Source organism: Rattus rattus, chromosome 2 (genome assembly GCF_011064425.1).
Source record: "Rattus rattus isolate New Zealand chromosome 2, Rrattus_CSIRO_v1, whole genome shotgun sequence".
Classification (NCBI taxonomy): Eukaryota; Metazoa; Chordata; class Mammalia; order Rodentia; family Muridae; genus Rattus; species Rattus rattus.
The window spans coordinates 311,840-325,371 of NC_046155.1; the positions used below are offsets into that span (position 1 = coordinate 311,840).

The 13,532-nt window shown below is 38.6% G+C and overlaps 1 protein-coding gene across 4 annotated transcripts in view; it reads left to right on the plus strand.

The window, feature by feature from the left end:
* Rtn3 (reticulon 3) overlaps window positions 1-13,532 on the plus strand; it is a 56,553-nt gene that overhangs the window by 9,933 nt on the left and 33,088 nt on the right. For 2 of the 4 annotated variants that reach the window (XM_032896442.1, XM_032896440.1), the window contains exon 2: window positions 3,935-3,991. The exons of the other annotated variants lie outside the window; for them this stretch is intronic. In XM_032896442.1, the coding sequence (XP_032752333.1) occupies window positions 3,935-3,991 (57 nt within the window). The remainder of the gene's footprint in view (window positions 1-3,934; window positions 3,992-13,532) is intronic. 4 annotated transcript variants of the gene reach the window in all.

Sequence of the window (13,532 nt, forward strand, 5' to 3'; positions counted from 1 at the left end):
GCTCAGTTGGTAAAATTCTTGACGAGGATGCACAAAACTCTCTGTTCAGTAACCAGCACCACATAAGCCAGTGGTCATGGCACATACCTGTAATCCCAGCTCTTGAGAGGCTGAGGCAGGAAGATTACCAGTTTGAATCTAACCTTAACATACTGATTTCCAAACTACAAGTCCCAGGCTAACCTGAGATACACAGTAAGATCTTGTTCTAAACCTTGAAAGAGACAGAATATAAATGAATAAGGAACTAATGCTATATAAGCTATCCCTTGGATTCATTAATGGCATTGAGTCCTTCAGGTTTTTTCTTTTCCTTCTTTTCTTCCTTTCCTTTTCCTTTTTCTCCTTCTCTTTCTAAACAAGGTCACATTGTGTCATCCTGGTTGATCTCAAACTTAACAGTGATCCTGTTTCTGCTCTCCAAGTGCCAGCATTACAGGTGTGCATCAGTACCACGTCCTCCCTTATCTTAACTATTATTTCTCTACTTTCTAGCATCCAATCAGAAGATGTCCAGGTTGTCTCCATTCTGTCTTGCTTAAGTAGTGATTGTTTTGCTTTGTTTGGTACTGGAATTACAGGTGTGTACTATCATGTCTGATTTTACGCAGATTTCCAATTTAGTAGAAATCTGAGTTCTTTTTTTTTTTTTTTTTTCTTTTTTCTTTTTTTTTTTTTTCAGAGCTGGGGACCGAACCCAGGGCCTTGCGGTTGCTAGGCAAGCGCTCTACCACTGAGCCAAATCCCCAACCCCTCTGAGTTCTTTTTAAAACATGTGAAAATTGAGTATTGTGCACATGGTTGGCATCCCAACACTCTCAGAAGATGCATAGTGAAACCCCGTCTCCAAACACCACACCCTCTCCCCACAAAAAACCCATATGTGAGAGTGATTCCTCTATGTACAAGATATATCATTTAGTATTTAAAGACATTTGGAATCTGCTCAGTTCCTTCCTCCAGAATGCTTGCCCCACTCCCTGCCCTGGCCCTGGTTCACCTAAGACCATAAAGTCTCTTCTGGACTGATCTTTATTTAACCTAGTGGCCGTCCCTGCTGCATTCCAACAACTTACACTACTTATGTTTGATATCTCTTACTGTATTAGACTAGCTAGTGTATTTAGCTTTGGCTATTACAGAAAGTTATTTCATTAGTATTAGAAGATTAAGATTGCCATTCTCAGTTCACTTACCTGCAGGGTAGATTTGAATAGGAATATAATATAGTTTTGTAAGTTGGAAACCTCTTGCAATATTGTTACAAACTGCTGGTTATCTCTGTTCTCTATCAGAACAGATGCTATGCATACAAATCGGCAGGGCGGAATTTTCCACTGGGTGGGGGTTATAATAGAAATGAACAGGCGGACAACTGCCAGATTCATAGGTCGGTCGGTCTCTTTCTCTCTCTCCCCCCTTCCTTCCTCTCTCTCCCCCCTCCCCTCCCTCCCTTCCCCCCCTCTTGTATTGGTCTTACTTAAAGCTTAAAGGAGATTCCCCCCACAGCCAGGTTATAACATTTATTTTATTTTTGGTTTTGCGTATTCTTTGAGAAGCCAAGGCTATCCTTAAGCTCACAATCTCCTACCTCTGCCTTCTGAATTCTGAGATTATAGGTGTGTTCCAACACACCTGGCTATTTGTTTAGGCTTAAACTGATCAGTTGAAAGATTTAATGTTAATTGCATATTGAAATGGACCCACTTGGAAACATTGAACAAGAGATAGTAAACATTTTCCTCTAAAAAGAGGGGAGAGCCTTGAGATAGTACGTTGTGCACTTGCAGAGTCGGTTCCCAGCACCCACACTCGGTGGCTCACAACTGCTAGGGAATCTAATGCCCTCTTTTAGACTCTGCAGGCACCTGAACTCGTGTACATGCCCTTGTATAAATATTTAAAATAATAATGATTTAAAATAATAATAATTAAGTTATTTAAAAAGAGAGATGGTTCTTATGTCTAAGAATGTATGTGATGATTCATCTTAAAGCAACTTGAAAGTGAATTTCAAACTTCTGGTCTTGAATTAATGAGTAACTATCTGATCCCCACCAAATTCTGGCTTAATTTTAATGTGCTCTGTGTTTGTTACAAAGTAATTTTCCTAAACTTATACTTACAGATACTATGGCTTAGTTACTTAAAGCAGTCTTCTGTTTTTAAGTATAACTTTAATATTTGTGAAAACACTTTTATAATTGAAAGAAAAAATTCATGTATAATGTTTTGTATATTTAGTACATTTGCAGGGAGTGTTTTGTGTGTGTCTATATGGGTGCATGCATGTCACAGTGCATATGGAGATCAGAGGACAACAGTTATCTAGTATAATGTGAGCTCTGATATCAAATTTGGATTGTTAAGCACCTTTACTGCTAAACCATTTTTCTATCTCAGAAGACGTACGTTTGTTTGTTTGTTTGTTTGTTTGTTTGTTTGTTTTAGAGACAGTTTCTTTGTGTATCCTTGACTGTCCTGGAACTTTGTTTGTAGATCAGACTGACCTCAAACTCAGAGACCGACTGCCTCTGCCTTCACTGTGCTGAGATTAAAGGTGTGTGCCACTAACACCCAATGACATTCTTTTTCTAATATATTTTATTTTTTGCTGAAAAGATTATGTTTTCTTAGGTACAAAAAGCAAAATCTTCCTTCTATCCCAGACAGCAACTTTTCTGCTCCTCTTTTTCTTTTTTGGAAATGGGATCTCATTATGTAACTCCACTGGCCTGGAGCTCTATATAGATTAGGCTAGCCTGAACTCACAAAGATCTGCCTGCCTTTATCTCTGCTTCTTGAACATTGGGATTCAAATGTGTGTGCCACAATTCATGGTTCTCTGTGTGTGTGAGAGAGAGAGACACAGAGACAGTGGTGCCAGAATCTTATGCATCCCAGGCTGTATTCAACTGATCCTCCTGCATTTAGTTCCCAAGTGCTTGGGTTACAGACCTTCATACAGGTTTCACCTCAGACTTTTAGTCCCTTCTGTTAGTCCGATTTGTTGCACTAAACATGTGGAGCACAGTGAATGTACTTTTATATTTAATATGCAGGCTATATCAGTATACATAGCTTCACCTGTTTTTTGGGCAGGAGGAAATGGGGCAAAGTTGTGTTACTTGTCCTGGTCTCTGAACTTAGATGGCCTTAGGATCCTGTGCTGCTGGGCTATAGGCAGGCATCACTATATAAAGCTTGTACTTTATTCTTTTCCAGAGCACCAAGTTAATTGTTTAGATGTTGTTTTTAACTAGTCATTTATGGTAGACATTTACGTGATTTCTAGTACTTAAAACCAGTGCCTTACACATGTCCTTGTACACAGTTGTACTTTGTAGGATGGATTCCTGGAAGCATTAACTATTTAGTTAAAGATTATGTTTACGGAGCAGATAAAAAAGATGTTACATTTTTTTATATGTTGACAGATTGGAGGAGTGTTTTTCAAAGCTGAAAGATTTCTCATTTAGCCCTATTTGACCAGTGAATTATGATTTTTTTTAAAGTATTGCAGGTAGGGTTTTGCCAATTAAATATTTTTAAAGTGCTAATAATCTTAATGACTTAATGCTTCTAGATGTAGTAGGAAATTATTTAAAGCAAGCTGGCAACTAGTGTTTAAAAACCACTTTGCCAGAGGGTAGCAAAGGAGTATCTGTTCTTGATGTTGTGAAATGGTAGGGCTTCCTCTTTCTTCCTGAAGGTGATAATGCTTGTCTAAAGAGATTGACGTGGTGAACTTGTAGAAGTGCGTCCTGGGAGTGAAATGAGGTGTCACTGGCAGGTGAGTGAAAACAGCCTGAGTCTTCCCTTGGCTAGTAAGCCCAGCAAAAATGATGATGTTTGACCCTCCAGAAAAAGAAAAGTTACAACGAAGATTCCTATGTGGGGTTGTCAAATTTTCATTCTGTATATTTTCTTTCAGATTCCTTTGTTTCTTCCTCTTCCTCTCAGCCTGTATCTATATTTTCGACCTCACAAGGCAAGTTCATAATTTTTTTTCACATTAATAAAAAGAAAAATGTTAAGAAAGAGGCTGTAACTGAGGATGAGGTGGAAATCTTTTATTGCCCCCACATTTCTTAAAATGAAAACGAATTACTAACCCATCATTTCTCTACTTTAGAGTTGCCAGTAGGTCCCTGTGAAGCTTAATATACTTGAATGAAGCTGAGTGAACCATTTATACCAAAGTTTTAAATGTAGCTTTGACTATTACTTAAAAATTAAAAACGTGGCCAGTGAGATGCCTCCGCAGGCTAAGGCACCTGCCACCCTAGCCTGGTAAGGTGAATCCATTTTCAGAGCCACATGGTAGAAGAGAATCAACTCAGAGGGTTGTCTTCTGATCTCCATCCACAACTTCTCTCTCACACAGACACCGCTTAAAGTGTCTCGGATGATAGTGCAGCAATTAAGAGCTCTTGTTACTTTTCTGGAGGCCCCAAGTTTAATTACCAGCACTGCTGTTGGGTAACTTACTGTATTTCAGTGCCCCCTTTAGGCCTCCACAGGCACTGAACTCTATTATGCACATACTCACCCCCCACACACACACACACACACGCAATTAAAAATAATTAAATAACTAAAAACAAAATAATCTTAAAAATATTACAGTTTTCGTGTAAGATTTGAGACTTTTCAATCCTAACATGCATTTAACCTATTAATTTGAATTTATTTGGAAGCAGAATGAAAGTATGTTTCCAATGACCTACAAAATAACAACCTAGCTAGAAAGTTTAAATGTAAATCTGTCTGAAATTTATCCCAACAGCTAAGCTGTTTTCAGATGCTTAGAAATATTGAACAAGGGGCTGGAGAGATGGCTCAGTGGTTAAGAGCACCGACTGCTCTTCCAAAGGTCCTGAGTTCAATTCCCAGCAACCACATGGTGGCTCACAGCCATCTGGGATCTGATGTCCTCTTCTGGAGTGTCTGACAGCTACAGTGTACTGATATAAAAATAATAAATCTTTTAAAAAAAAGAAAAGAAAAAAAAAGAAATATTGAACAAGTCAGTTGACTTATAGCAGTTAAGGCTCCTTATCCTAGAGAGTAAGCAGTGACTTAAAAAAAAAAAAATCCAAGTGTGGTATTCACACCTATGATCCTAGCACTCTGAAAGAAGAAGCAGGAGGCTCACCTGTGAATTCCAAGCCAGCCGGGATTACACAGCAAGAAACACCCACCTAGGTACAAAACAACAACAACAACCCCCAAAAAAAAAAAAAAAAAACCATCAACCAATGGGAAAGATCTCTTAAGTTAGTATGGCAGCTCCTGCCAAAAATGTGTAAGCATGATGTATACTTTGTTGATTATATGTGCTAGTAAAATGCACTCCATTTGTACTGTGTACTAAACCCAAATAAAAGTCAATGGTAAACTTACTTTTTAAAGAAAAAATGATTACACTGTTGTAGCTTAATAATAGAACACTTGCCTTCCATGCACAAATCCTTGGGTTTAGCCCCAGCATCACCTAAGCGTAGGGGCATGGGGGAGAGGAGGGCGTCCTGTGTAATTAAAGTCACTAGATAGCTCTCAAAAGTTCTATGAAAAATAGTCATCATCCTAGCTGGGATTTTCTGCAGCTTGGATGCTGGCTCATAAGGAAGACTTTGACCTTGTAATGATAAAAGCACAATGCTGGGGGTGTAGTTCAAACTAGAGCGCTTGCCAGGTATGCATGCGGCCCTGAGTAGGATCGTATGAAGAGAGGTGCTCAGTGGTTAAGAGTACTGTCTGCTCTTGCAGAGGAACAGGGTGCAGTCTCAGCACCAATGACAGCTTATAACTATAAATCCAGTTTGAGGGGGATCCAGTGACAATTTCTGTCCCCTTAGGCCTGAAGTACACTTATACATGTAAAGCACTCATGCCCATAAACTAAATAGAAATCTTCCTAAAATTTTAAAAAGAAAGGATGAGAACCTTATGAAATAAATGGTTTCATGCAAAATGATAACTTAGCATCCCTAACTCCCTTATAATATCCTTAATTACATGATTTTAAGATAATAAAATATCAGAATCATAATTCTGCTATCTTATGAGCCAGGCGTCTTATGTGTTTACTTTCAAAGTTTTGTGAACTCACAAGTAATTCACATATATAAAAGTAGTTATATTGTTCTGATATTTTAAATCTAACCAGATAGCTATTTTTAAGCTATTTTCCCCTCATTAGTTGATAATTTAAACAAGTAAATACTGAATTTATTTTACTCTGGAAGAAAAATACCATATTATAAGTAAAACAAATAACCTTTTTCTTCAGTAGTAAAAACTTCAGATTTTGGGGTTGGGGATTTAGCTCAGCGGTAGAGCGCTTGCCTAGCGAGTGCAAGGCCCTGGGTTCGGTCCCCAGCTCCAGGAAAAAAAAAAAAAACTTCAGATTTTGAAAAAACACATTTGAGTCACTTTTCACACAGAAAAGGAATAGTTGATGTCCTGGATAGTAATGTAACTCAAGTCAATTGCTAATAAAGGGTTAGGAACACAGTGTCATACTGAAATAGCTCTCTCTTAGCCCTTACTTGCAAACAGTACACATATACCTCAGTAGAACATAGATAAGTAATAGCTTCAGTGTTACACTACATTCTAGTCTTCAGAAGAGCATGTTGATCATTCTTCCTTTTTGCTTACCAAAACATTTTATTTTGACTCATGCAGCTTCAGAGCAGTCTTATGTAAAGGCAGTTAATAGTGACGTATCCCTGACAGTGTTCCAGCCCAGACTCAGCCTCAGTCTCTGTGTCTCTCTCTTTCTGTCTCTCTGTCTCTCTCTGTCTCTCTGTCTCTCTCTCTCTCTCTCTCTCAGAATTATTTATTTATTTTATGTATATGAGTGCATTATGGCTGTCTTCAGCCACACCAGAAGAGGACATCAGATCCCATTACAGATGGTTGTGAGCCACCATGTGGTTGCTGGAAATTAAACTCAGGACCTCTGGAAGAGCAGTCAGTGCTCTTAACTGCTGAGCCATCTCTCCAGCCCCAGCCTCTTTTGTAGCATTTCCCTTGCAAACAACAAAAAAACAGGATTTAAAAGTCAGTTTAGGGGAGCTCTGCTAGTCTGGAAGTCAGCTTAGATTAGTGTCACTAATCAGTATGATTAGCTATACTTTGGGGTAGCCAATACTAGAAGTTTCTAGTCTGCCTTTAAAATAAGTATATTTGGTTATGTTCGGTTAACAATTAAAACCCTGGGATTAGAAGTAGTCAGAGCTCACAGAAGCCTTTCTAAATGTTGCCACTAGCAGGGACCTTGATTCCCTATTACTAACTCAACTAATCCCTTATCCCTTACCTGAAGGAAGTCTAGGGGCAAACATGCTACTTTTTTATCTATCCAAACTGTATCACACAATACATAGCAGTCATTAAGTAGAACATTTTTAGATTTAAAAATGATTTGTGGACTGGATTATAACTCAGTGGTCAAGGTTTTACCTTGCCATGCAGAAGGACCAGATTCAGTCCTTAGTACAACAAAAATATCTGAAATATAGATTATTTACCATTATCAGGTTTCAGGGAGATGCATGTGTCAAAAAAAAAAAAAAAAGAAGAAGAAAGAAAGAAAGAAAGATGTCATTAATTTGGATTGAGTAAAAGTCATGTTTTCCAAATAAATTATATTTATTAACTTATTTCTATGAAAGATATATAAGTTAGGAAGTCAACCTTTTTAATAAATATATTTATAGTTAATGTGCCAATGGAATCCTTAATTGACTCTTGCTTGGAAGTAGGCCCTCACAGTCTTCTGCCTCTGGGCTCCTTTTCCCATCAAGTAGAGCTAAACGTTAGGCCCTTCCTAAGTGTTTCAGAATTGAGTGGCTTTTGATGGTGTCTTCCAATATAAGACACATAAAGACATTGGCAAGACATACTGCATGTAGGTATTTTTAGGGACCTTTAGCTGGTGTAGCAAATCTTTAGCTCTCACAGCCAGTGGTGAAGGAAAGGCACTAGCTCAGTGGAGCAACGTGGCTTTAGAGTGGTGAGGTGCGTGGCTCCGAGTCACACAGACCAAAGACCCCAGAGAGCCCACCCGCTTCTGTCTAACTGCTGCACCTGCGATATAGATGATCAAATAAGCAGCTGCTTTTAAAATTTAGAAACTTTTTAAAGGATGTAATGTTCAAGTTGATATTAAACCCATGAGAGCAAAGAAGTATAGAACTTTGACCATATTCCTATTTTTTTAGTGATATACTGTGCTATAATAAGAAGCCTTCCATTATACACAAAATCACATAGAAATTTGGTTTCAGCTTTAAAGAGAGTGGAGTCTGGAAAATATTTTCTTTAGAAAAGGCTTTGGTTTTGTTTTTTTTTGTTTGTTTGTTTGTTTTGTTTTGTTTTTGGTTTGTTTTTGGTTTTTTTTGGCTTTTAAGTAGGTGGAAACACAGGCTCCATCTGCCATTGAGGATGCAGATTAGAAGTGGAGTTGATCAGGGCATTCATGCGCAGTCTGACTGGTGCAGTGGGTGTCTGGAATAGGAAGTTGCAACACTGAACTTTGGGGCAAAGCATTGAGAAAAACATTTTACCAGTTACAGCCTTTTTCTTAAAAAAAAATTTTTTTTTAAAGCAAAACATTTTTCTTTGTACAAAAGAGACTTTTTGTTTAGGACCTTGCTTGGCTACAAAGTTGTCTGCTGGCTAACTTCCTATTTGGATGCTGTGGCTGAAAGCTGCTGGTACTGTTGTGCATGGTAATGTGTCTTGCCTTCTTGTTCTGTGAACATAAGAAAATTCAAGTGTGGGACAACCTGCACCTGAATATTCCAAGCTCCTCTTGTGTTGATATATATGCTCATGTGAAAGAGTGGCTTAGTGGCTTCCACAGGCTGGCACCCCTTTGCTAATGTGTGTAGTCGTCCATGTTGAGAATGTCCCTTTAAAACAACAGAATTCCTAAGTAAAAGGAAAATTAACTAAGTGGTGATCATCTTAGTCTAAGCTATTCATTCTTTGTAGGAAGAGCTCTTTAACAGTCGAGCTCATGTGCTTCTTGGATCTAGGTCCCACATTTTCAGTGTTTATGGTAGGGAATACTTAACATAAATAGTAAACGTTCACTCTTTCTGAGAAAGAGTAGGCTGAGCTATAAGGAATTTTACAATTCAAATATATTCATTTGATGTATATGTTGAATTCACTTGAAGTTTTTTTAATTGTGTCACATTTTAAACCTCATCTTATAAAATATTCTAATTCTTGAAAACCCTTCTCAGTCAATTCCTATGCCAGATTTCTAGTCAAGTGGTGTTTTGCCTTATTTCACTCAAATTTAGTATTACTGAATTTTTAAAATAGGCTCAAAATTGACCCGGTTTGGCTATTATTAATTTGTTTATTTTTATTATGTAATTGGTGCTTTATCTGCATGTATATCTAGATTAGGATGTTGGGTCCCCCGGAACAGGAGTTACAGACAGTTGTGAGCTGCCATGTGGGTGCTGAATTGAACCCCAGTCCTCTAGAAGAGCTGCCAGTGCTCTCAACCATTGAGCCATCTCTCCAGCTCATAGTCTAGTTAGTTTTGTGTGTGATTATGGGAGTGGGACCCAGAGCCCCTCCACCCCTGCTCCTCATTGTGCTCCTGAACATGTGACAGACAGTGAAGAGAGTGGCCACCACCTGTGACTTACAGAACTAGAGCTCTGAAAGGTAGCTCTGATCATTCTGCATTCTAAAATTTATCAGATGGTCTGAACTAAATGTGTCAGGGGAACTAGAGGGCAGACCCTTGAGCTCTATCCTCAGAGATTCTATGTTAATGAATGAAAGATACAGCTCCATAAATACAAGATGGTACACACTTTAGTGCCAGGACTTAACAGGGGGATAAATGGGTGGAGGGTATTGCAGAGACAGGTGGATATTTGTTAGTTCAAGACCAGCCTCATCTACGTCATGAGTTTCAAGCCAGCAAGGTCTATGTAGCGTGAGAGACTCTGTCTCAAAAGAGGTTTAAAACAGTGTTTAAGCTCCTAAAACTGAGCAGTGCTAGTATATGCCTTTAATCTCAGCCTACAGAGTGAGTTCCAGGGCTACCTAGAAAACCTTAAAGTGAATGTACTATTGAATCTCAGGGTTGGAAAAAACTTCATTTAGAAACTAGTTGCAATGATTTTAAAATATATTTTATTTTATTTTATTTTATTTAAAACAGTCTCACTTTGTTACCCCACCTTGCTTGGAATTCACAAGAGATCAGGCTGGCCTTGAATTCAGAGATCTACCTACCTTTGTTTATCTAGTGCCACCATGTTCAACTCTTCCTATTTCAATGTGTGTGGATGTTTGCTTGTGTGTATGCCTAATGCTCACAGAAGACAGAAAAGAACATTGGATCAATCTCCTGAAATTGGGGTTTAAATGGTTACCATGTGGGAACTAGGAACTGAACCCAGATCCTCTGCCAACAAATTGCTCTTGGCCACAGAGCCATCTTTCCAGCCCCCTTTTAAAAGTTGGTGGTGGTGGTGGTGGTGATGGTGGTGGTGGTGGTGGTGGTGGTAATGTTTTGTGGTTTTGAGACAAGGTATCATATAACACAAACTGGCCTCAAACTCCTAATCTTACTGCTCCCAAGTGCTTGCTTACTGATATTACATCTCCCAAGTGTGGGGTCATAGATGTGTGCACCATACCCTACTCATGAGAGATTTTTTTTTTCATGGAGACTTAAGTGTATATGAAATATTGCAAGGTCTATGTTTGTTTGTGTTTATTTTGGGTTTTGAAACAGGGTAACTGTCGCCCTGGCTGTCCTGGAACTCTCAGAGATCTTCCTGCCTCTGCCTCCTGGGTGCTGTGGTCAAATGCATGAGACACCGTGGGCTGGGTGTTTGAAAAAAGAAAGCTAGTAGATATTTTCTTATTGATAAAATAACCCAAACCTGTTTGATCAGCAAGTTGTGTAGTGTGTAGTATTTTAATAAGTAACAACTTTCAGCTTCTCTGGAATTTTCTACTGTGTTATAAGGTGCTGATTTGTAAAACACTAATGGCTATTAAATGCCATGCTGTCTACTAATTGGAGAGTTCTTGTTTAGAGCTGTTGTAAAAGGCTTATTATTTCTGCTTAATATTTTTACATTATAAACCTTTTACTTCCAGCCTAATTTTTTCCATTGTGTTAGTACATATCAGCTCTGCCGAAGTTTGTTAGGGTTAGGGTTAGCCAGAGTTTCTTTTCATTTCCCAAAATTCTAATGGAGATAATTAAAATTAAAACACAGATGAAAATGTTACCTTCTTTGGCTACATGAGGGAAAGTCTGACAGTAATGAAAGCTAATAACATCCTATATCTCACGCTCACCAAAGAACGAACAAGGCAATGTTCTGTTTACCCTCAAAACTTCACAATACACTGTCCACCACAAGTAGTTATGAAATCATTATGAGAGAGAGAGAGAGAGAGAGAGAGAGAGAGTGTGTGTGTGTGTGTGTGTGTGTGTGTGTGTGTGTGTGTGTGTGTGTGTGTGTGTGTGTGTGTGTGAGTGTGGGCATGCACGCATTTGGTTTTTCAAGACAGGGTTTCTCTATGTAACTGACTGTCCTGGAACTCTGTAGACCAGGCTGGTTTTGAACTCATAGAGATCTGCCTCCCAAGTGCTGGGATTAAAGGCATGTCACTACCACGCCTGGCATATAAGAGGCTTTAATAAGGAGCTGGGGCTATAGTTCAGTTGATTGAGTAATTTTTTTGGGGGGGGGTTCTTTTTTTCGGAGCTGGGGACCAAACCCAGGGCCTTGCGCTTCCTAGGCAAGTGCTCTACCACTGAGCTAAATCCCCAACCCCAGTTGATTGAGTTCTTACGTGGCATATATGAAGCCCTTGGGGAGGTAGAGGCAAGAGAATCAGGAGTTCAGGAATATTCTGATCTACATAATAAGTTTGAGGCCAGCCTAGAACACAGAATACTTTACATCAAATATAAATATATATATATATTTGCAGGCTGCCAGGTAGTCATGGTACTCATAAGAAAACCCCTAACATTCTGACAGCAAGACTTCTAGCCTAACCTCATGGTTTTGCCTTAGATTGTTCTATACCCAGTTCAGAACTATTGGAGTGCTCATAGTTCAGGGGAAACAGGAGAGAAACAGGGCAGAGGAAACTGGCAAGTTTACATCCTAGCAAAGCACACAGTGATCTCACTGTTACTCTAATAATTACATATGTTGTAATCATTTCTTTCTATTGGTTTCTTTTTCTTTTTACAGAATAAAATCAATACCATTATTTTATTTGTTTATTGATTTTTGTATATTTTGGTCTTTTTTTCTGTTTCATTTACTATATTAAATTTAGTTTCTGAAATGGTGTCTGGCATGTGGTAGACCTAATTAATTTACTTTGCTGACACTCTCAACCTCAAGTCCTCTGAATTGTCTGAAGTTCCATGTCTATAAAATGGTAGGCTATGTTCTCTTTGTGAGGTCAGTTTTGCTTGCCTCAGAGTTCCATTCCTGTTGGGAAAGTTTCAGCATTTTAACCCAAGTATTGGGATTCATTTACGTCTCCTTTTTTCTTTTAAATATAATTTTTATTTTTTTACCTTATGTGCATTAGTGATTTGATTGCAAACAGTTTTCTTAAAGATTTATTTATTTATTTTATGTATGAGTACACTGTCATTGTCTTCAGATACACCAGAAGAGGGCATCTGATCCCATTACAGATGGTTGTGAGCCACCATGTGTGTGGTTGCTGGGAATTGAACTCAGGACCTCTGGAAAAGCAGCCAGTGCTCTTAACAGCTGAGCCATCTCTCCAGCCTGATTTCAGACAGTCTTGAGCTACCATGTGGGTGCTGGGAACTGAACCTGGGTCCTCTAGAAGAACAGACAGTGATCTTAAGCACTGAACCATCTTTCCAGTCCCCCTTACATCTTTTTCATGCTGAGGATCTCAGATATGTAATGATTGGTATACACACAGTTTACAACATCTATAGCGTCTTTTTTTTTTTCTGTCAGTTTTATAACCAGACTTACTTCTATGCCTACCCTACCTCCATTTATGAAAGGGGTTCCCTCTGCCTAGGTTACAGCTTTACTGTTCTAAAGCTCAGATCCTATGACATAAAATTTTAGTGATGTGCCAGAATAAAACAACTTCTGTTTTTGTTTTTGGAGCCAGGGTCTTTTTCTACATAGCCCTGGCTGTCCTGGAACTCACCATGTAAACATGGCTAGCCTCTGACTGACCCAGATCCTCTTGCCTCTGGTGCCCCCAACTCCACCCAATGTGCTAACGGCATTCACCACCACTCCTGTCTAATGAGACAACAGCTCTTTATATGGCATTTGGAAACATCCCATAATATATGATTTTTGTTTATTGTACTAAAACATTTAATCTTATTTTAATATTTAGCAATTTGCATGATGTCATAAATTTCCTTCTATCTGCTGTAACTAGAAAAGAGTCTAGACTATGTGTAGAGACAATCACAAAGGAATTTTTCTTCCATGTCTTCC